The sequence below is a fragment of the Balaenoptera musculus genome, chromosome 1, assembly GCF_009873245.2.
Source record: "Balaenoptera musculus isolate JJ_BM4_2016_0621 chromosome 1, mBalMus1.pri.v3, whole genome shotgun sequence".
In the NCBI taxonomy this organism is placed as follows: domain Eukaryota; kingdom Metazoa; phylum Chordata; class Mammalia; order Artiodactyla; family Balaenopteridae; genus Balaenoptera; species Balaenoptera musculus.
This window is the reverse complement of record NC_045785.1, coordinates 155123359-155147461: the sequence shown is the minus strand read 5'-3', so window position 1 is coordinate 155147461 and position 24103 is coordinate 155123359. Positions and strand designations below refer to the sequence as shown.

The 24103-nt window shown below is 40.7% G+C and overlaps 2 protein-coding genes across 2 annotated transcripts; both read right to left on the bottom strand.

Moving 5' to 3' along the window:
• Nucleotides 1-2246: 2246 nt before the first annotated feature.
• LOC118879855 (signal recognition particle 14 kDa protein-like) lies at nt 2247-2916 on the bottom strand. The gene has a single exon (XM_036822970.1). The coding sequence runs from the start codon at nt 2878-2880 to the stop codon at nt 2548-2550; it is 333 nt and encodes a 110-aa protein (XP_036678865.1). The 5' UTR covers nt 2881-2916; the 3' UTR covers nt 2247-2547.
• Nucleotides 2917-3559: 643 nt separating this feature from the next.
• MAP1LC3C (microtubule associated protein 1 light chain 3 gamma) lies at nt 3560-20278 on the bottom strand. Its single transcript, XM_036827228.1, is given in 5 exon segments — nt 3560-3740; nt 3742-3774; nt 4542-4648; nt 20059-20114; nt 20221-20278. Coding segments are annotated over 5 exon segments (435 nt in total).
• Nucleotides 20279-24103: the final 3825 nt, after the last annotated feature.

Here is a 24103-nt window from a genome sequence, read left to right as displayed (position 1 = left end):
GGTTAAGAATCTGCCTGCCAGTGCAGGGCACGTGGGTTCAAGCCCTGGTCTGGGAAGATCCCACATGCCGCGGAGCAACTAAGCCCGTGAGCCACAACTACTGAGCCTGAGCGTCTGGAGCCTGTGCTCCGCAACAAGAGAGGCCGCGATAGTGAGAGGCCCGTGCACCGCGATGAAGAGTGGCCCCCGCTCGCCGCAACTAGAGAAAGTCCTCGCACAGAAACGAAGACCCAACACAGCCATAAATTAATTAATTAATTAATTTATTTATTTTAAAAAAAAACAGGCTGAGTACAGAAGAAATAGTTCCTGAGGAATCTTCTCTTGAATCTTCCTACTTCTACCCTCTGTATTCCCACCCCTCTAGTCATTTCTACCTCCATTCTGGTGGCTAATGGATACTTTTCATTGTTGTTCTTTTTAGTTTAATTGAATGTAATGTAATCATCTAAAATAATAGTTCAGTTTAATTTGGTTTAATGTTACAGTGTTCATTGTTCAAGAGAAATTGGCCCAGATTATTCTGTGGGGGTGGTAAAGAAATGGTCAAATGAAATAACTGAAGACTGGGTATAAATGAAAGCAAGACTCATTAGAGACTCCAGGGTCTAGAGAAAGGACTAAAAGAAAGTAGCTACCAATAAGTTATTTGGTGAACCTTTATTATGTGCCCATTGTAAATAGAGCCACTGAAAACATCCTGCTCCAACCAGAAAAGCCAAAACATGTAGGGAAGCAGCATCAGTAAAAATACTGGAAATCAAAACATCACAGCTCACTTTCCTGCAAAGTGTACAAGTTCTCCCCCAGATCTACGCAGGGCTGGCTCCTTCTCTTATGGACTCATTTCAATTGTCACTCCTCAGCGAGGTCTCCCTGACCACCAAGGTAAGGTATCTCCCCATCTCTGTCCCAGGACCCTGTCTCCTGGCCTTCATACCACTTATAATGCTTCTCTGTGTTTTCTTTCTTCCCTCACTGGAGAGAGCTGCGTGAGGCTGGCCCCTTATTTGTCTTGTTTGCTGCTGTAGCTCCAGCTCTTTGAAGCGCCTGGCACACAAGAGATGTTTAATCAATGTTTACTCACCATAAGTGAATAAAAAACAAAAGAAACAAATTAATAAAGGGAAACTTCACTAAACTGGAGTCAGGAGGCCAGAGGGGGAGCTCTCACTCAATGTCAATACAGATCCCAACAGAAAGAGATGGTATCTTGCATCTCCTGCAGGAAGTGACACTACTATCACCAGCAAGAAGATTTTCTTCTCACAACAGCTCAGCCAATGAGAGATGTTCACGACTCAGACAATGTTTGTTCATAACAACCCCTCCTAACTTCCCCTTCTCCTCTATAAAAGACTTTCCTCTCTTTTGTTTTACCAGATTTGCATGTGGTTTGCCATAGTTGCACGTCCCAAACTACAATTCTTTGCTGCTCAGGAATAAACCCATTTTGCTGGTAAAAAAAAAAAAATTATCCCTTCTCATGAAATTACTTTTTCCTTCTCCAAACCCAGTTCAGACTGCACTCCCCTGGAAGCTCTCCCTCCTTCGGTCTCCCCCACGCTCCCCGTTAACTATTTTTATGTGACCAAGCTCCTCTGCAGTTTTGTGTTCACAACTCTGTCTCCCGTGCGGGGTAGTAAGCAAGTGTCACTCAGCTTCAATTCAAGCACTAGTAGGTTCTCACCAAGTGAATAAAGGAAGACTTGTAGAGGGGATAAGAGCCTGGGTTCTACACCAGTCTGCCTGATTTCAAAACCTGGTTTTGCTGCTTGCTAGTTGTTAGGTGAGTTTCTTGACCTTTCTCTGACCCAATTTCCTCATCCTTAAAATGGGAGTAATAATACTTAACAGATAAAATGATTATGAGGACTTAATACATGTAGAGTGCATTGAACAATGCCTGGCCCATAATAAGGATTTTTTTTTAAATCATCATTAACTTGGAATCTTTATTCTTGATGATTTTGTAATAGGCTTATCCTTAGTTTGGTTAAACAAACTCTCATTTGGCTATGAGAACTCATTCAAATTTGCTAAAGGAACTATGATGATAAAATTATACAGCAAGTTGGGAAAAATACCCATGAAATAACACAACATTTTATAAAATTGTCAGGTTTCAATTCCAGTAACCCATAAGACAGGGCTTAAAGCCTGTTCATAATCACATCATTCCAGAATGAGGAGCTATTGCCAGAAACTTTTTATGGGGTGGGAAAAGGAATAAAAGATGGTCAGTGCTGATAAATACTGGTTTAATGATACAGTGCTCTTCACAGACGGCTACAGAGACTGTAAACTATTATCCAGAAACTTACAACCACACAACACAGACCACTTAGCCAGACCTAAATTAAACTGGCTTCTTGTAACTACCCTGTAAACACTACAGCCCTTCTTCCATCCAAAAATGACCCTAATCTCACATGAAAACAGTTACTGTAGGGGAATCAGAAACCCAGCTTTGTGGCCAAAAGTAAAAACCCAAGGAAAAATAGCAATTCAGTGGTTAGCTGGTGAAGGCGGGAAATCTGGTGCCCTTCACTGCCCTGCTTTGTTCTTCTTACTCTGGCTCTTTTTGTCCCTCTTCTCCAGCCCATCCATGTTAGCTCTCAATAGGTTTGAACAAGCCATCTGAAACGTATTCACTTCTTTGGAGCTCACCACAGTGCTGATCTTCTTTTTCCCATCAGTAGCTCTTAACAGACACTTGTTTTCTGTGGGCTCAAAGCCCTCCACAGACCCCTTCCTTGGAATGGGTTTAGTTCGACCATCATACTTCTTCAGGGTGATGCACACGCTGCCCGACAACCGGCACTTCTGGAAGAGCCTGGTCAGCTCCGTCAGGAACTGCTCACTCTCCAGCAGCACCATCCTGGTGCTGCTGGCTCCACTCTGTCAGCATAAGCCCCAAGCCCCATAACAAGGATTTAAACACAAGTCATTATTTTAAAAATTCTATTGCAAGGAAAACTAATCATCTAAATTATTTGAAACTGAGCAGTAACAACTCTGGCATAAATCTGTGTGGCATGGACAGACTAAAAGAATATAAGGGGAAATAACCAAGTCAAGTGAATGCTGTGGAAATAACAGTAATCTCTTTAATGACACAGATAATACCACTTCCCCTCTGCGCCCATCCCCTCCCCCCTCCCACCATGAGGCAGTTCACACTGGTTGCGTTAGGCTCCACGGAGACCATCCACACATCTCAGGTTCTCCGTGCCCGAGCATACACGTGACTCCTGCCCACAACAGGGAGATCAAACCCCTCAAGGGCCTCTAGCCTGGCTTCCACCAGAGGAGACGCTTAAAATACCTCCCCATCTCATTGCACAAGTTAACCACTTAGAAAAGACTTACTATTTACAAAATTCTCAAGAGCCACCAAAGCCCACGAGCACAAAAAGGAAACGGGGCAGGCCTCGCCTCACTGTCATGGCTGGTGCTGATCACTGCAGGGCGGCCTTGCCCCCTGGACCATCACTGCACACACAGAAAGAAGTCTGTGTCTCCTGCATTGGTGAATGCATTGGTTAGAGGATACGTGTTATAGAGGATAGCAGGGCCTGCCCCCAAGGCTGCTCCCATCCTTGGGGGCTGCTGACCCCAAGCAGCCAAACATCTGGGAGGCATAGGTCACATACACGAAGCCATCCTCATCCTTGTAGTCCCTGTAGATCTCTGCCATGGTCACATTCATACTTCCGAAGCTCCTGTTGTTCACCAGCAAAGGCTTCAGTGGCCCCTAGGACCATGCGGCTCCTGGGTTGGGGAAGAGGGTGTGTGTTGGGGGGGGGCAGGAAGGGAAAAAGTTAACCTGGAAGGGAATGACCCCTGATCCACAGCCTTTCTTACCTCTGTTTGGCTAGTGTCTGGCCATCTCGACCCAAGATGCCCCCAACTCCCCACTCTAGCACAGTCATCCTCAAACTTTAGATTGTTTTGATAGCAGAGCAAGCTGAATCTGTTGGTAATGGTTAGCCCTATCTAACCACCCTCCAACCATACATTAGAGGCACAGTCAGTACACCCCCAGTCTCAGCTAGGAGGGGCTAAATTTATGTTGTGGGTGGGAGAGGAAATAGTTTCACAACGTGGTTAACCAACATTGGATAATCCAAAGCCCTGCCACAAAGGGGAAAATATTTAGAGGTAAAATGCTGTCACTAGGCTTTTAAAATCCTGAAAACAGAGGGCTTTGGACCAGTTTCCAAAGATTACTTTGAAAAATTCTTAGAGAAATTTGAAGACAGAAATTAAAACACAGTACCACTAAAATGTTGAAGCAAAAGAAAATATAGCTGGTACATCAACATTGGGAGCTCTCACTTATTTTAGTGTTGTAGCAAGGTACTTGACATCTTTTTAAAATTGGTTACTCATGAGATCATCCTTTTTAAAGGCAGAGTTGAAGAGAAAATGTGAAGCACAAATCCTTCTCCTTGTCTCTCTGCCATATCCCATCTCTCATTGTTCCAAAAAGCCCAGGGCCACACAGCACACACCCCAATGAGCACTTTGTTACCTACCGGATGACACTGAGGAACTGGGTCATGGTCAGCTCCTGTGTGACTAGGAACTTGGTCTTGTCCAGTGACGGCAGGAGCATCTCCCTGGGGTAGCACTCCACTATCACCTGTCAAGAGTTTCGATCTTAATCTCTTTTGAAGAAACGGCCAAAGAATATGCCTCAGTTCTCTACATCTTAGGAACTTGGAATAGAGAGAAGGAGGTCATTGGCTGCGTTATTTTTTTTAAATTTTGAATCTCATTTTATTTATTTTTTTATACAGCAGGTTCTTATTAGTCATCCATCTTATACACATCAATTTATACATGTCAATCCCAATCTCCCAATTCATCCCACCACCACCAACCCCCCCAACCCCACCACTTTCCCCCCTTGGTGTCCATACGTTTGTTCTCTACATCTGTGTCTCTATTTCTGCCCGGCTAACCAGTTCATCTGTACCATTTTTCTGGTTCCACATATATGCGTTAATATATGACATTTGATTTTCTCTTTCTGACTTACTTCACTCTGTATGACAGTCTCTAGATACATCCAAGTCTCTACAAATGACCCAATTTCGTTCCTTTTATGGCTGTGTAATATTCCATTGTGTATATGTAACACATCATTTTTTTTAAACATCTTTATTGAAGTATAATTGCTTTACAATGGTGTGTTAGTTTCTGATTTATAACAAAGTGAATCAGCTATACATATACAGATATCCCCATATCTCCTCCCTCTTGCATCTCCCTCCCACCCTCCTGATCCCATCCCGCTAGGTGGTCACAAAGCACTGAGCTGATCTCCCTGTGCTATGCGGTTGCTTCTGACTAGCTATCTATTGTACATTTGGTAGTATATATAAGTCCATGCCACTCTCTCACTTCGTCCCAGCTTACCCTTCCCACTCCCCATGTCCTCAAGTCCAATCTCTACACCTTCGTCTTTATTCCTGTCTTGCCCCTACGTTCTTCAGAACCATTTTTTTTTTTTTAGATTCCATATATATGTGTTAGCATACGGTATTTGTTTTTCTCTTTCTGACTTACTTCACTCTGTATGACAGACTCTAGGTCCATCTACCTCACTACGAATAACTCAGTTTCATTTCTTTTTATGGCTGAGTAATATTCCATTGTATATAGGAGTCACATCCTCTTTATCCATTCATCTGTTGATGGACACTTAGGTTGCTTCCATGTCTTGTTTATTGTAAATAGAGCTGCAGTGAACATGGAACTGCATGAACATCCAGTGAACTCTTTTTGAATTATGGTTTTCTCAGGGTATATGCCCAGTACTGGGATTGCTGGATTGGATGGTAGTTCTATTTTTAGTTTTTTAAGTAACCGCCATAATGTTCTCCGTAATGGCTGTATCAATTTACATTCCCACCAACAGTGTAAGCGGGTTCCATTATCTCCACACCCTCTCCAGCATTTATCGTTTGTAGATTTTCTGATGATGGCCATTCTGACTGGTGTGAAGTGATACCTTATTGTAGTTTTGATTTGCATTTCTCTAATGATTAGTGATGTTGAGCATCCGTTCATGTGTTTGTTGGCAATCTGTATACCTTCTTTGCAGAAATGTCTATTTAGGTCTTCTGCCCATTTTTGCATTGCATTGTTTGTTTTTTGATATTGAGCTGCATGAGCTGCTTGTAAATTTTGGAGATTAATCCTTTGTCAGTGGCTTCATTTGCAAATATATTCTCCCATTCTGAGGGTTGTCTTTTTGCCTTGTTTGTAGTTTCCTTTGCTTTGCAAAAGCTTTTAAGTTTCATTAGGTCCCATTTGTTTATTTTTGTCTTTATTTCCATTACTGTAGGAGGTGGATCAAAAAAGATCTTGCTGTGATTTATGTCAAAGAGTGTTCTTTCTATGTTTTCCTCTAAGAGTTTTATAGAGTCCGGTCTTACATTTAGGTCTCTAATCCATTTTGAGTTTATTTTTATGTATGGAATTAGGGATTGTTCTAATTTCATTCTTTTACATGTAGCTGTCCAGTTTTCCCAGCACCACTTATTGAAGAGACTATCTTTTCTCCATTGTATATCTTTGCCTCCTTTGTCATAGATTAGTTGACCATAGGTGCATAGGTTTATCTCTGGGCTTTCTATCTTGTTCCATTGATCTATGTTTCTGTTTTTGTGCCAGTACCATATTGTCTTGGTTACTGTAGCTTTGTAGTAGAGTCTGAAGTCAGGGAGTCTGATTCCTCCAGCTCCGTTTTTTTCCCTCAAGACTGCTTTGGCTATTCGGGGTCTTTTGTGTCTCCATAAAAATTTTAAGATTTTTTGTTCTAGTTATGTAAAAAATGCAATTGGTAATTTGATAGGGATTGCACTGGATCTGTAGATTGCTTTGGGTAGTATAGCCATTTTCACAATATTGATTCTTCCAATTCAAGAATGTCAGTCACTGTTAGACTGAGGAACAAGTCCTGAGAGCAGGTGAGGGGATTAAGAAGAGATGGGGTCAGGAGGGTGGTGTATAAGCACACACACCTTTATTTCCCATCAAAACTCTTTTTATAGATTGCAATAGGCAATACATGTTTTTGTTAAAATCACAAGACAGAATCATCTGACAGTATTTCCTTAATGTTGAAGTTATAGTACAAAACATTCTGCGAGCCAGAATATTAACATGCGTGAGAACAGACTGTGATTACCAAAATATGCCAAAGACAAACTATAGTTAGAGAAACCGCAAGCAACCTCACGGGCCAAGACTCATATCTTCTCTAATTACTCTTTCAGGTCCTGTCAGGAATTAAGCATGACTTTGCCATGCTTTAAGCTGCAAGGACTGTGTAAGCTTGCAGCTGGTTCCCGACACAAGAACATGGTATGTCTCTCCGTCTGTTGGTATCATCTTTAAATTCTTTCATCAGTGTCTTATAGTTTTCTGCATACAGGTTTTTTTGTCTCCTTAGGTAGGTTTATTGCTAGGTGTTTTCTTCTTTTTGTTGCAATGGTAAATGGGAGTTTTTCCTTAATTTATCTTTCAGATTTTTCATCATTAGTGTATAGGAATGCAAGAGATTTCTGTGTATTAATTTTGTATCCTGCAACTTTACCAAATTCATTGATTAGCTCTGGTAGTTTTCTGGTGGCATCTTTAGGATTCTCTATGTATAGTATCATGTCATCTGCAAACAGTGACAGTTTCACTTTTTCTGTTCCAATTTGTATTCCTTTTATTTCTTTTTCTTCTCTGATTGCTGTGGCTAGGACTTCCAAAACTATGTGGAATACTAGTGGTGAGAGTGGACATCCTTGTCTTCTTCCTGATCTTAGAGGAAATGCTTTCAGTTTTTCTCCATTGAGAATGATGTTTGCTGTTGGTTTGTCATATATGGCCTTTATTATGTTGAGGTAGGTTCCCTCTATGCCCACTTTCTGGAGAGTTTTTATCATAAATGGGTATTGACTTTTGTCAGAAGCGTTTTCTGCATCTACTGAGATGATCATATGGATTTTATTCTTCAATTTGTTAATATGGTGTATCACATTGATTGATTTGCATATATGGAAGAATCCTTGCATCCCTGGGATAAATCCCACTTGATCATGGTGTATGATCCTTTTAATGTGTTGTTGGATTCTGTTTGCTAGTATTTTGTTGAGGATTTTTGCATCTATATTCATCAATGATATTGGCCTGTAATTTTCTTTTTTTGTGATATCTTTGTCTGGTTTTGGTATCAAGGTGATGGTGGCCTCATAGAATGAGTTTGGGAGTGTTCCTTCCTCTGTAATTTTGTGGAAGAGTTTGAGAAGGATGGGTGTTAGCTCTTCTCTAAATGTTTGATAGAATTCACCTGTGAAGCCATCTGGTCCTGGACTTTTGTTTGTTGGAAGATTTTTAATCACAGTTTCAATTTCATTAATTGTGATTGGTCTGTTCATATTATCTATTTCTTCTTGGTTCAGTCCTGGAAGGTTATACCTTTCTAAGAATTTGTCCATTTCTTCCAGGTTGTCCATTTTATTGGCATAGAGTTGCATGTAGTAGTCTCTTAGGATGCCTTGTAGTTCTGCAGTGTCTGTGGTAACTTCATTTTCATTTCTAATTTTATTGATTTGAGTCCTCTCTCTTCTTCTTGATGAGTCTGGCTAATGGTTTATCAATTTTGCTTATCTTCTCAAAGAACCAGTTTTTAGTTTTATTGATCTTTGCTATTGTTTTCTTTGTTTCTATTTATTTCTGCTCTGATCTTTATGATTTCTTTCCTTCTGCTAACTTTGGGTTTTGTTTGTTTTTATTTCTCTAGTTCCTTTAGGTGTAAGGTTAGATTGTTTATTTGAGATTTTTCTTGTTTCTTGAGGTAGGCTTGTATAGCTGTAAACTTCCTTCTTAGAACTGCTTTTGCTGCATCCCATAGGTTTTGGATCATCGTGTTTTCATTGTCATTTGTCTCTAGCTATTTTTTTATTTCTTCAGTGATCTCTTGGTTATTTAGTTATGTATTGTTTAGCCTCCATGTCTTTGTGTTCTTTACGGTTTTTTCCCTGTAATTCATTTCTAATCTCACAGCATTGTGGTCAGAAAAGATGCTTGATATGATTTCAATTTTCTTAAATTTACTGAGGCTTGATTTGTGACCCAAGATGTGTTCTATCCTGTAGAATGTTCCGTGAGCACTTGAGAAGAAAGTGTAATCTGCTGTTTTTGGATGGAATGTCCTATAAATATCAATTAAATCTATCTGGTCTATTGTGTCATTTAAAGATTCTGTTTCCTTACTTATTTTCATTTTGGATGATCTGTCCATTGGTGTAAGTGAGCTGTTAAAGTCCCCCACTCTCACTGTGTTACTGTTGATTTCCTCTTTTATAGTTGTTAGCATTTGTCTAATGTATTGAGGTGCTCCTATGTTGGGTGCATATATATTTATAATTGTTATATCTTCTTCTTGGATTGATCCCTTGATCATTATGTAGTGTCCTTCCTTGTCTCTTGTAACAGTCTTTATTTTAAAGTCTATTTTATCTGATATAAGTATTGCTACTCCAGCTTTCTTTTGATTACCATTTGCATGTAATATCTTTTTCCATCTCATCACTTTCAGTCTGTATGTGTCCCTAGGTCTGAAGTGGGTGTCTTGTAGACAGCATATATAAGGGTCCTGTTTTTGTATCCATTCAGCAAGCCCATGTCTTTTGGTTGGAGCATTTAATCCATTCACGTTTAAGGTAATTATCGATATGTATGTTCCTATTACCATTTTCTTAATTGTTTTGGGTTTGTTTTTGTAGGTCCTTTTCTTCTCTTGTGTTTCATACTTAGAGAAGTTCCTTTAGCATTTGTTGTAGAGCTGGTTTGGTGGTGCTGAATTCACTTAGCTTTTGCTGGTCTGTAAAGCTTTTGATTTCTCCATTGAATCTGAATGAGATCCTTGCTGGGTAGAGTAATCTTGGTTGTAGGTTCTTCCTGTTCATTGCATTAAGTATATCATGCCACTCCCTTCTGGCTTGTAGAGTTTCTGCTGAGAAATCAGCTGTTACCCTTATGGAAGTTCCCTTGTATGTTGTCATTTTTCCCTTGCTGCTTTTAATATTTTTTCTTTGTATTTAATTTTTGATAGTTTGATTAATATGTGTCTTGGTGTGTTTCTCCTTGGATTTATCCTATATGCGCTCTCTGCGCTTCCTGGACTTGATTGACTCTTTCCTTTCCCATATTAGGGAAGTTTTCAACTATAATCTCTTCAAATATTTTCTCCATCCCTTTCTTTTTCTCTTCTTCTAATGGGACCCTTATAATTAGAAAGTTGGTTTGTTTAATGTTGTCCCAGAGGTCTCTGAGACTGTCCTCAATCCTTTTCATTTTTTTTCTTTATTCTGCTAGGCAGCAGTTATTTCCACTATTTTATCTTTCAGGTCACTTATCCATTCTTCTGCCTCATTTATTCTGCTATTGATTCCTTCTAGAGAATTTTTAATTTCATTTATTGTGTTGTTCATTATTTTTGTTTGCTGTTTAGTTCTTCTAGGTCCTTGTTAAACATTTCTTGTATTTTCTCCATTCTATTTCCAAGATTTTGGATCATCTTTACTATCATTACTCTGAATTCGTTTTCAGGTAGACGACTGCCTATTTCCTCTCCATTTGTTTGGTCTGCTGGGTTTTACCTTGCTCCTTCATCTCCTGTGTGTTTCTCTTTCTTCTCACTTTGCTTAACTTACTCTGTTTCACGTCTCTTTTTCGCAGGCTGCAGGTTCGTAGCTACCATTGTTTTTGCTGTATGCCCCTAGTGTTTAAGGTTGGTTCAGTGGGTTGTGTAGGCTTCCTGGTGGAGGGGACTAGCGCCTGTGTTGGGTAAGGCTGGATCTTGTCTTTCTGGTGGGCAGGATGGCGTCCAGTGGTGTGTATTGGGGTGTCTGTGATCTTATTATGATTTTAGGCAGCCTTTCTTCTAATGGAAGGGGTTGTGTTCCTGTCTTGCTAGCTGTTTGGCATAGGGTGTCCAGCACTGTAGCTTGCTGGTCATTGAGTGGAACTAGGTCTTAGCATTGAGATGGAGATCTCTGGGAGAGCTTTCGCCATTTGATATTACTTAGAGCCAGGAAGTCTCTGCTGGACCAATGTCCTGAACTAGGCTCTCCCATCTCAGAGGCACAGGCCTGACACCCGGCCAGAGCACCAAGACCTTGTCAGCCACACAGCTCAGAAGAAAAGGGAGAAAAAGAGAAAGAAAGAAAGAAAAATAATAAAGTAAAAATAGTTATTAAAATAAAAATAAAAAATAATTATTAAAAAAATTTTAAAGGAATAAATAAGAGAAAGAAAGAAGAGAGCAACCAAACAAAAAGACAAATCCACCGAGGAGACCTTCAAGATGGCAGAGGAGCAAGACGTGGAGATCACCTTTCTCCCTACAAATACATCAGAAATACACCTACATGTGGAACAACTCCTACAGAACACCTATTAAATGCTGGCAGAAGACCTCAGACTTCCCCAAAGGCAAGAAACTCCCCATGTACCTGGGTAGGGCAAAAGAAAAAAGTAAAAACAGAGGAAAAACAATAGGGAGAGGACCTGAACCTCTGAGAGGGAGCTGTGAAGGAGAACAAGTTTCCACACACTAGGAAGCCCCTTCACTGGCGGAGACAGGGGGTGGTGGGGTGGAAGCTTCAGAGCCATGGAGGAGAGCGCAGCAACAGTGGTGCAGAGGGAAGAGCAGAGAGATTCCCGCACAGAGGATCACTGCCGATCAGCACTTACTAGCCCAAGAGGTTTGTCTGCTCACCCGCCAGGGCATGTGTGGGCTGGGAGCTGAATCTTGGGCTTTGGAGGTCAGATCCAAGGGAGAGGACTGGGGTTGGCTGTATGAACACAGCCTGAAGGGGGATAGTGAGCCACAGCTAACCAGGAGGGAGTCCAGATAAAAGTCTGGAACTGCCTAAGAGGCAAGAGACCATTGTTTTGGGGTGCACGAGGAGAGGGGATTCAGAGCACTGCCTAAATGAGCTCCAGAGATGGGTGCGAGCCACGGCTATCAGTGTGGACACCAGCGAAGGGCATTAGATGCTAAGGTTGCTTCTGCAGCCACCAAGAAGCCTATGTGCAAGCACAGGTCACTATCCACACCTCCCCTCCTGGGAGCCTGTGCAGCCTGCCACTGCCAGAGGCCCGTGATCCAGGGACAACTTCCCCAGGAAAACACATGGCGTGCCTCAGGCTGTTCCAATGTCATGTTGGTCTCTGCCGCCTCAGGCTTACCCCGCATTCCGCACCCCTCCCTCCCCCCGGCCTGAGTGTGCCAGAGCCCCCTAATGAGCTGCTACTTTAACCCCGTACTGTGTGAAGAAGGAACAGACACCCTCAGGTGACCTGCATGCAGAGGCAGGGCCATATCCAAAGCTGAACCCCAGGAGCTGTGCAAACAAATAAGAGAAAGAGAAATTTCTCCCAGCAGCCTCAGGATCAGTAGATTAAATCTCCACAATGAACTTGATGTATGCAGCATCTCTGGAATACCTGAATATACAATGAATCTTCCCAAAATTGAGTCAGTGGACTTTGGGAAAAACTGTAGACTTAGGGTTTGCTTTCTGTATCTAATTTGTTTCTGGTTTTATGTTTATCTTAGCTTAGTATTTAGAGTTTATTATTATTGATAGATTTGTTTATTGATTTGGTTGTTCTCCCCATTTTTTATATATAGATACATATATATTTTCTTTTTTTGTGTGTGAGTGTGTATATGTATGCTTCTTTGTGTGATTTTGTCTATATAGCTTTGCTTTTACCACTTGTCCTAGGGTTCTGTCTGTCCGAATTTTTTTTTTTAATATAGTGTTTAGCGCTTGATATCATTGGTGGTTTTCTTTCTGGTGTGGTTGCTCTCTTCTTTCTTTCTGTCTAAAAAAGTTTTTTATATTTCTTATTTTAATAACTTCATTTTACGTTATTTTAGTTTTTGCTTTCCTTCTTTCTTTTTTTGTCCCTTTTCTTCTGAGCTGGGTGGCTGACAGGGTCTTCATGCTCCAGCCTGGTGTCAGGCTTGTGCCTCTGAGGTGGGAGAGCCGAGTTCAGGACATTTGTCCAGCAGAGTCCTCCCAACTCCATGTAATATCAAATGGCGAAATCTCACCCAGAGACCGCCATCTCAATGCTAAGCCCCAATACCACTCAATGACCAGCAAGTTACAGTGCTGGAAACCCTATGCCAAAAAACTAGAAAGACAGGAATACAACCCCACCCATTAGCAGAGAGGCTGCGTAAAATCATCCTAAGTTCACAGACACCCCAAAACACACCGCTGGATGTGGCCCAGCCCACCAGAAAGACAGGACCTAGCCCCACCTACCAGAACACAGTCACCACTCCCCTCCACCAGGAAGCCTACACAATCCACTGAATCAACCTTAGCCACTAGGGGCAGACACCAAAAACAATGGGAACTACGAACTGTAGCCTGTGAAAAGGAGACCCCAAATACAGTAAGTTAAGCAAAATGAGAAGACAGAGAAACATACAGCAGATGAAGGAGCAAGGTAAAAACGCACCAGACCAAACAAAAGAAGAGGAAATAGGCAGTCTACCTGAAAAAGAATTCAAAGTAATGATAGTAAACATGATTCAAAATCTTGGAAATAGATTGGAGAAAATACAAAAAAAGTTTAACAGGGACATAGAAGAACTAAAGAGCAAACAAATAACGATGTACAACAAAATAAATGAAATTAAAAATTCTCTAGAAGGAATCAATAGCAGAATAACTGAGGCAGAAGAACGGATAAGTGACCTGGAAGAAAAAATATTGGAAATAACTACCGCAGAGCAGAACAAAGAATAAAGAATGAAAAGAATTGAGGACCGTCTCAGAGACCTCTGGGACAACATTAAATGCACCATCATTCGAATTATAAGGGTCCCAGAAGAAGAGAAAAAGAAAGGGACTGAGAAGATATTTGAAGAGATTATAGTTGAAAACTTCCCTAATATGGGAAAGGAAAGAGTCAATCAAGTCCAGGAAGTGCAGAGAGTCCCATACAGGATAAATCCAAGGAGAAACACATCAAGACACATATTAATCAAATTATGAAAAATTAAATACAATGAAAAACTATTAAAACCAGCAAGTGAAAAACAAGAAATAACATACAAGGGAATCCCCATAAGGTTAACAACTGATTTTTCAGTGAAACTCTGCAAGCCAGAAGGGAGTGGCAGGACATATTTTAAGTGATGAAAGGGGAGAAACTACAACAAAGCAAGGATCTCATTCAGATTTGATGGAGAAATTAACACCTTTACAGACAAGCAAAAGATAAGAAAATTTTGCACCACCAAACCAGCATTACAACAAAATCTAAAGGAACTTCTCTAGACAGGAAACACAAGAGAAGGAAAAGACCCAAAATAACAAACCCAAAACAATTAAGAAAATGGTAATAGGAACATACATATCGATAATTACCTTGAATGTAAATGGATTAAATGCTCCAACCAAAAGGCATAGACTGGTTGAATGGATACAAAAACAAGACCCATATATATGCTGCCTACAAGAGACCCAGTTTAGACCTAGGGACACATACAGACTGAAAGTGAGGGGATGGAAGAAGATATTCCATGCAAATGGAAATCAAAAGAAAGTTGGAGTAGCAATTCTCCTATCAGACAAAATAGACTTTAAAATAAAGACTATTACAAGAGACAAAGAAGGATGCTGCATAATGTTCAAGAGATCAATCCACGAAGAAGATAAAACAATTGTAAATATTAATGCACCCAACATAGGAGCACCTCAATACATAAGGCAAATGCTAACAGCCATATAAGGGGAAATCGACAGTAACACAATCATAGTAGGGGACTTTAACACTCCACTTTCACCAATGGACAGATCATCCAAAATGAAAATAAATAAAGAAACACAAGCTTTAAATGACACATTAAACTAGATGGATTTAATTGATATTTATAGGACATTCCATCCAAAAACAACAGGATACACTTTCTTCTCCAGTGATCATGGAACATTCTCCAGAATAGATCATATCTTGTTGATCACAAATCAACCTTTGGTAAATTTAAGAAAATTGAAACCATATCAAGTATCTATTCCGACAAGAGTGCTATGAGACTAGATATCAATTACAGGAAAAAATCTGTAAGAAATACAAATACATGGAGGCTAAAGAATACACTATTGAATAACCAAGAGACCACTGAAGAAATCAAAGAGGAAATCAAAAAATACCTAGAAACAAATGACAATGAAAACACAACAACCCAATACATATAGGATGCAGCAAAAGCAGTTCTAAGAGGGAAGTTTATAGCAATACAATCCTACCTCAAGAAACAAGAAACACCTCAAATAAATAACCTAACCTTACACCTAAAGCAATTAGAGAAAGAAGAACAAAAAAAACCCCCAAAGTTAGCAGAAGGAAAGAAACCATGAAGATCAGATCAGAAATAAATGAAAAAGAAATGAAGGAAAAAATAGCTAAGATCAATAACACTAAAAGCTGGTTCTTTGAGAAGATAAAATTGATAAACCACTAGCCAGACTCATCAAGAATAAAAGGGAGAAGACTCAAATCAATAGAATTAGAAATGAAAAAGGAGAAGTAACAACTGACACTGAAGAAATCCAAAGATCATGAGAGATTACTACAAGCAACTATATGTCAATAGAATGGACAACCTGGAAGAAATGGACAAATTCTTAGAAAAGTACAACCTTCTGAGACTGAACCAGGCAGAAATAGAAAATGTAAACAGATCAATCAGAAGCACTGAAATTGAGACTGTGTTTAAAAATCTTCCAACAAACAAAAGCCCATGACCAGATGACTTCATAGGCGAATTCTATCAAACATAAAGAAGTGCTAACACTTATCTTTCTCAAACTCTTCCAAAATATAGCAGAGGGAGGACCACCCCCAAACTCATTCTATGAGGCCACCATCACTGTGATACCAAAACCAGACAAAGATGTCACAAAGAAAGAAAACTACAGGCTAATATCACTGATGAACATAGATGCAAAAATCCTCAACAAATTACTAGCAAACAGAATCCAACAGCACATTAAAGGGATCATACATCATGATCAACTGGGGTTTATCCCAGGAATGTAAGGATTCTTCAATATATGTAAATCAATCAATGTGATACACTATATTAACAAATTGAAGGATAAAAACCATGTGATCATTTCAATAGATGCAGAAAAAGCTTTTGACAAAATTCAACACCCATTTATGATAAAAACCCTCCAGAATGTAGGCATAGAGGGAACTTACCTCAACATAATAAAGGCCATATATGACAAACCCACAGCCAACATCATTCTCAATGGGGAAAAACTGAAACCATTTCCTCTAAGATCAGGGAGAAGACAAGGTTGTGCATTCTCACCACTATTATTCAACATAGTTTTGGAAGTTTTAGCCACAGCAACCAGAGAAGAAAAAGAAATAAAAGGAATCCAAATCGGAAAAGAAGTAAAGCTGTCACTGTTTGCAGATGAAATGAGAACCCTAAAGATGCTACCAGAAAACTACTAGAGCTAATCAATGAACTTGTTAACGTAGTAGGATACAAAATTAATGCACAGAAATCTCTTGCATTCTTATACACTAATGACGAAAAATCTGAAAGAGAAATTAAAGAAACACTCCCATTTACCACTGCAACAAAAAGAGTAAAATACCTAGGAATAAACCTACCTAAGGAGACAAAAGAATTGTATGAAGAAAACTATAAAACACTGATGAAAGAAATTAAAGATGATACCAACTGATGGAGAGATATACCATGTTCTTGGATTGGATTAATCAACATTGTGAAAATGACTCTACTACCCAAAGCAATCTACAGATTCAATGCAATTCCTATCAAACTACCAATGGCATTTTTCAGAGAACTTGAACAAAATATTTCACAATTTGTAGGGAAACATGAAAGACCCCAAAAAGCCATAGCAATCTTGAGAAAGAAAAACGGAGCTGGAGGAATCAGGCTTCCGGACTTCAGACTATACTACAAAGCTACAGTAATCAAGACAGTACGGTACTGGCACAAAAACAGAAATATAGATCAATGGAACAGGATAGAAAGCCTAGAGATAAACCTATGCACATATGGTCACCTTATTTTTGATAAAGGAGGCAAGAATATACAGTGGAGAAAAGGCTCTTCAATAAGTGGTGCTGGGAAAATTGGACAGCTACAAGTAAAAGAATGAAATTAGAACACTCCCTAACACCATACACAAAAATAAACTCAAAGTGGATTAGAGACCTGAATGTCAAGGCCAGACACTATAAAACTCGTAGAGGAAAACATAGGCAGAACACTCTATGACATAAATCATAGCAAGATCCTTTTTGACCCACCTTCTAGAAAAATGGAAATAAAAACAAAAATAAACAAATGAGACCTAATCAAACTTAAAAGCTTTTGCACAGCAAAGGAGACCATAAACAAGACTAAAAGACAATCCTCAGAATGGGAAAATATATTTGCAAATGAAGCCACTGACAAAGGATTAATCTCCAAAATTTACAAGCAGCTCATGCAGGTCAATATCAAAAAAAAACCAAACAACACAATCCAAAAGTGGGCAGAAGACATAAATAGACATTTCTCCAAAGAAGATATACAGATTGCCAACAAACACATGAAAAGATGCTCAACATCATTAATCAATAGAGAAATGCAAATCAAAACTATAATGAGATACTGCACACCAGTTAGAATGTCATCATCAGAAAATCTACAAACAACAAATGCTGGAGAGGGTGTGGAGAAAAGGGAAGCCTCTTGCACTGTTGGTGGGAATGTAAATTGATCAACCACTATGTATAACAGTATGGAGTTTCCTTAAAAAGCTAAAAATAGAAATACAATACGACCCAGTAATCCCACTACTGGGCATGTGCTCTGAGAAAACCATAATTTTAAAGAGTCATGTACCACAATGTTCACCGCAGCTCTATTTACAATAGCCAGGACATGGAAGCAACCTCAGTGTTCATTGACAGATGAATGGATAAAGAAGATGTGGCACATATATACAATGGAATATTACTCAGCCATAAAAAGAAACAAAAATGAGTTATTTGTAGTGAGGTGGATGGACCTAGAGTCTGTCATACAGAGTGAAGTAAGTCAGAAAGAGAAAAACAAATACCGTATGCTAACACATATATATGGAATCTAAAAAATAAATAAATAAATAAATAATTTTCTGAAGATCCTAGGGACTGGACAGGAATAAAGACACAGACGTAGAGAATGGACTTGAGGATATAGGGAGGGGGATGGGTAAGCTGGGAGAAAGTGAGAGAGTGGCATGGACTTATATACACTACCAAATGTAAAATTGATAGCTAGTGGGAAGCAGCCACATAGCACAGGGAGATCAGCTCGGTGCTTTTTGACCACCTAGAGGGGTGGGAGGGAGGGAGATGCAAAAGGGAAGGGATATGGGGATATATGTATATGTATAGCTGAGTCACTTTGTTATAAAGCAGAAACTAACACACCATTGTAAAGCAATTATACTCCAATAAAGACGTTTAGAAAACAAAAAACAAAAAACAAATCCACCAATGATAACAAGCACTAAGAACTATACTAAAAGAAACAAAAAACAAAAAACAGACAGACAGCATCCTAGGACAAATGGTGAAAGCAAAGCTATACACAGAAAACCACACAAAGAAGCATACATATAATCACAAAAAGAGAAAAGGAAAAAATATATATCGTTGCCCCCAAAGTCCACCTCCTCAATTTTGGGATGATTCATTGTCTATTCAGGTGTTCCAGTGATGCTGGGTATATCAAGTTGATTGTGGAGATTTAATCCACTGCTCCTGAGGCTGCTGGGAGAAATTTCCCTTTCTCTTCTTTGTTCCCACAGCTGCTGGGGTTCAGCTTTGGATTTGGCCCTGCCTCTGCGTGTAGGTCACCTGAGGGCATCTGTTCTTTCTTCAGACAGGACGGGATTAAAGTAGCAGCTGATTAGGGGGCTCTGGCTCACTCAGGCCAGGGGGTGGGAGGGGTACAGAATGCGGGGCGAGCCTGCAGTGGCAGAGGCTGGCCTGACATTGCAATAGCCTGAGGTGCACTGTGTGTTCTCCCGGGGAAGTTGTCCCTGGATCACGGGACCCTGGCAGTGGCGGGCTGCACAGGCTCCTGGGTTGTGAGGTGTGGATAGTGACCTGTGCTTGCACACAGGCTTCTTGGTGGCTGCAGCAGCAGCCTTAGCGTTTCATGTCCGTCTCTGGGGTCTGCACTGATAGCGGCGGCTCACGCCTGTCTCTGGAGCTCGTTTAGGCGGTGCTCTGAATCCCCTCTCCTCGCGCACCCCGAAACAATGGTCTCTTGCTTCTTAGGCAGTTCCAGACTTTTCCCCTGGACTCCCTCCTGGCTAGCTGTGGTGCACTAGCCCCCTTCAGGCTGTGTTCACACAGCCAACCCCAGTCCTCTCCCTGGGATCTGACTTATGAAGCCTGAGTCTCAGCTCCAGTCCCTAACCGCCCCGGCGGGTGAGCAGACAAGCCTCTTGGGCTGGTGAGTGCTGGTCGGCACCGATCCTCTGTGCGGGAATCTCTCCGCTTTGCCCTCCGCACCCCTGTGGCTGCGCTCTCTTCCGTGGCTCTGAAGCTTCCCCCCTCCGCCACCCGCAGTCTCCGCCCACGAAGGGGCTTCCTAGTGTGTGGAAACCTTTCCTCCTTCACAGCTCCCTCCCACTGGTGCAGGTCCCGTCCCTATTCTTTTGTCTCTGTTTTTTCTTTTTTCTTTTGCCCTACCCAGGTATGTGGGGAGTTTCTTGCCTTTTGGGAAGTCTGAGGTCTTCTGCCAGCATTCAGTAGGTGTTCTGTAGGAGTTGTTCCACATGTGGATGTATTTCTGATGTATTTGTGGGGAGGAAGGTGATCTCCACGTCTTACAATTCTGCCATCTTGAAGGTCTCTCCCTGGGTTTTGTTTTCTCAAAGAACAGGATATCACAGGCGTCCCCTGAGGAGTTCAATGTCTTACCGGGATCTTGCCAGGGAACTTCACTCGGATTCCAGCAACTTCCTCTCTTCTGGTTGCTGTGAACATTTAAGATTAAATGAACACATCAGCATGTAACAGAAGTCTGTATCTTCTTCTCTCCCTGTCTCAAGGGCCAAAACCCAGCTATTCTGAGAACTTTACCTAAGCTCTTTCTCTGCTTGAAAGGTCTGAGGCTTGGGCTTTTCTGTGGAGTCTGCATTTTGCTCAACAGCTGTGTCTGTGTGTGATTAAAAAAACAAAAAAATCTCACAACCAGGACCTAACTCATTCTTCCAGCTGCTTCCAAACTGCCTGCAGGATCCCAAAGGAGGCTTTTATGTAGGGCTGTGTGACATCAGCCTTCTCCAACCCTCCCTATTCCCCATTCCCCCTCCCTGGGCAGGAGCAGGTCAGTTCTGAGAATGGAAATGGAACAGCCACCTTCTTCTGGTTAAAGAAAGTCACTTCGCTCACTGCCATTTAAAAATTTGTCTTTGCTAAAGAAATTAAGATTCACAATGTAGAGCATTGGTCTTCAATATAAATGGTCCTGTGAGCTAAGGAGTTATGGATAGAAACAGTCTTGTGTGAGGACATTTTATTACTATAGTAATGAAGCAAGCTGAAGATCAATTCACCTTACCCTGAAATATGCTGCTATTTTATTTTTAAAATTAATTAATTAATTAATTAATTTTTATGTCTGTGTTGGGTCTTCATTTCTGTGCAAGGGCTTTCTCTAGTTGTGGCAAGCGGGGGCCACTCTTCATCACAGTGCACAGGCCTCTCACTATCGCGGCCTCTCTTGTTGTGGAGCACAGGCTCCAGACGTGCAGGCTCAGTAATTGTGGCTCACGGGCCCAGCTGCTCTGCGGCATGTGGAATCTTCCCAGACCAGGGCTCGAACCCGTGTCCCCTGCATTGGCAGGCAGATTCTCAACCACTGCACCACCAGGGAAGTCCCTATGCTGCTATTTTTCACAGTAAGACATAGGTATTCCAGAAAGGTTGAGTAATTTGTCCAGATAAAAAGATGTAAAGCCAGAGTTAAAATCCAGGTGTGTATCAAAGTAGTATTGTACTCTGCAGCTTACCAACATATTTTGTCATATTTTTTACATGGTCTAGGTAAATGTGTGTAGGTCTAGGAATGTGTGTAGAACACATTATCATACTCAGTATCTTGCATTTAAAAGACAATGGAACTGAGATCCATGGAAATTGACTCACTGGCCTAGGGTCAAATGGACAGAGACAGACCCAGTTCTCCTTGTTCTCAGACCAGGGTGTTCCACACCATCGTGCTTCTTTTATGCATTAATTATGATTTTAGTGATTCAGCTTCCCCATTTGATGCTGACCACCTCCTTACCTCACATCCAGGAGCACAGTGGTCCTTCTGTATTATTCAGAACCATGCATGTTCTGAGAATAAATAGGACCATTTGGATCTTCTCCGCTGTCTCTGAAGGTACCATGATCTTCACGGGTCATCCCTGGTTCCATTCCATGCAGGACAGTGGACATTAAAAATTCTTCAGCCTAATGATGATGACATAGAGAAAAGTGACCAAACGTTCTCCAGGTTTGTTGAGGGACAGAAAGAAAAGTAGGTTATTCTGCTTTTTACATAACTACTTAAAAACTTCTCCTTTTTTTTTTCCTTAATTTCACTTTTCCCTGCCTAGGAAACTAGTTGCTGGACTCACTCTGAGTCCTTTAGTCCAGAGGCAGGAGACGGAACTTGGCCTCAGTAGTTAGAAGGGTGTCTTAGAAGGCCTCCAGAACCTAGAGCCACTCCTCCATGGACAGCATCCTTCCCCGACCCTACACAGGCCCAGTGGAGTAAGTTGGGACAATGACTTGAGGTGCTAGAATCCAGTTATGGTCTGACAGTCTTCCACAAAGACATGATTGCCTTGGGACCATTTTCTCTTCCCTTTCTTGAACTCCCCCTTCCTCCCCATCTCCACCCAATATCATCTAACCAATCCCTTAATCTCTGGGCTTTCAAAATGTCTTTTCTATTGCTCAAGAAGAAAGAATCCTACATATTTCATATTAACTTTATAATATTTTCCTTTCATAGCTACTTATATTTTATTTGAGAAAAGTAAACATTATTACCATTAAATGGTTCTATAGTTAGGATAGGCTATGCAGTAAGAAATATACCCCTAAATTTAATAGCTAAACATAAAAAGGTTCATTCTCACCCACATTACAGTCCAGTACATGTAGGAGGCTCCCCGTCTGGCACTGTTCAGAAGAAATTCAGGTGCGTAGGCTGCTTTACACTTGCAATTCTGTCATCTCAAAGTCCTTTGTTTCCACAAGGTCAGATGAGAAAAATAGGTGGAAAAGACACACTTACACTTAGCCTTCTCAGACTTAAAGTGCTTAAGGTGGTACCTATTGAGTGTTCATTCACCTTCCATTGATGAACATTAATCATACCACCCTAGCTATAGAGAGGCGTCTAACATAATCACTACTTTTTCCACCACAATGATTATATTCCAAGCAACTCCTATGTTCTTTATTAATTTTATATTTTAATATTCCACAAGAAAAGTGTGCTCTGGGAGTTATACCACTTGGGGCTGAACTCTGGATCTATCACCTACTAGCTGTGTGACCTTGTGCCAATTGATAAACCTCTTTCTCTGCCTCAGTTACCCTGTGAGTAAAATAAAAATAAAACTAATATCTACCTTGTGGGACTGTGAGCATCAAATGAATTAGTTAGTATATGCAAACACTTAGAACAATGGCTTATACATACAACTCAATAAGCATAAATTAATGTTTTCACCATTTGGTTGATGAATAGCCTGAGGATCAGAGGGGTAACACAGTCTATGAAAAAGACAAGTTCAGTCTGGACAACCGACTTGGCTTGTCAACATCACGAATGTCTTCATCATCACTATTATCCTTCATTGGAATAGGGAGGAAGCACACTTATTGTGTTTGACACTGTGCTTGCTAATTACTACCTGTATTTTCTCAATTATTTCTTCTGAAAAAAGAGAACTGAAGCTCAGAGAAACAGAATAACATGCTCTGGATTGCACAGCTGGTGGGATTTGAACAACACAAAAACCATGCTCCTAATGTGTTCTGGAATTTTAAATTAAAAACTTGGGAGTAGAAAATCTTGTGGCCTTAGGGGAAATATTTTCTGAAACATTTCTCTAGCAGCCTCCTCGTCCCAGCAGTTCTTAAATAGCTAGCCTGTCACCTCACTGTATAGATCTTCAAAGTTCAGATCAAAATGAAGAATGCACCCTCTATCCCCCTGAATGCGAAGACTATTTCTTCCTTACTCCCCAAACACCATCATAGATGGTCACTTCAGAAATCAAAAGATGGCATCCCAGAACAAAAGTGAGTAGGCTGCCTTCAGGTCCTTTGGATGTCAGGGTAAATGATTTAAAGTCCTGCCCCACAGCTTCAAAAATCCACTGTCATATTCCTTGGTCTCCTTTCATGAGTCAACTTTGCAGGTGTTTGTGTCTTATGGAAAAAAAGCTGTACTGACATCAAAGCATTCCTTGGACATAGGAAAGTAGAAAGGGGAAAATAAGCCTAATATGGGTTTGGAACACATTTTGGAAACCAGGTTGGGGAAGGTGGCAGGCCTTGATGGAATCAGCCACAGAGGGAGTTGCAAGTCCATTTTTCTAAGATCCTAGGCAAATTCTTGCTTTCTGCACCTCATTATTTATTGTAATGTATTCCTGAAGACACCTGGCCATTGGCCCTGTGGCCTCCTAAGAAACCTCCATTTTTAGAATGGTCTGGTTAAGCTAGTTTCACTTTTCTGCAAACATATTCTGTGCATCCCTTTCTCTAAGCTTTGGTCACGGAAAGCATCCTCCTCATCCCAACTGCCTCTTATCTATCTTCATTTCATACACCCCATTCAAGCACAGTCAGGTTCCAAATTCTAAAAAGGTCCCAAAGAAGAGATATCTATTTCTCCGGGAATATTTGCTATAGGTACAACTCATATCCAACTAATACGACCAAGCACGTGTAT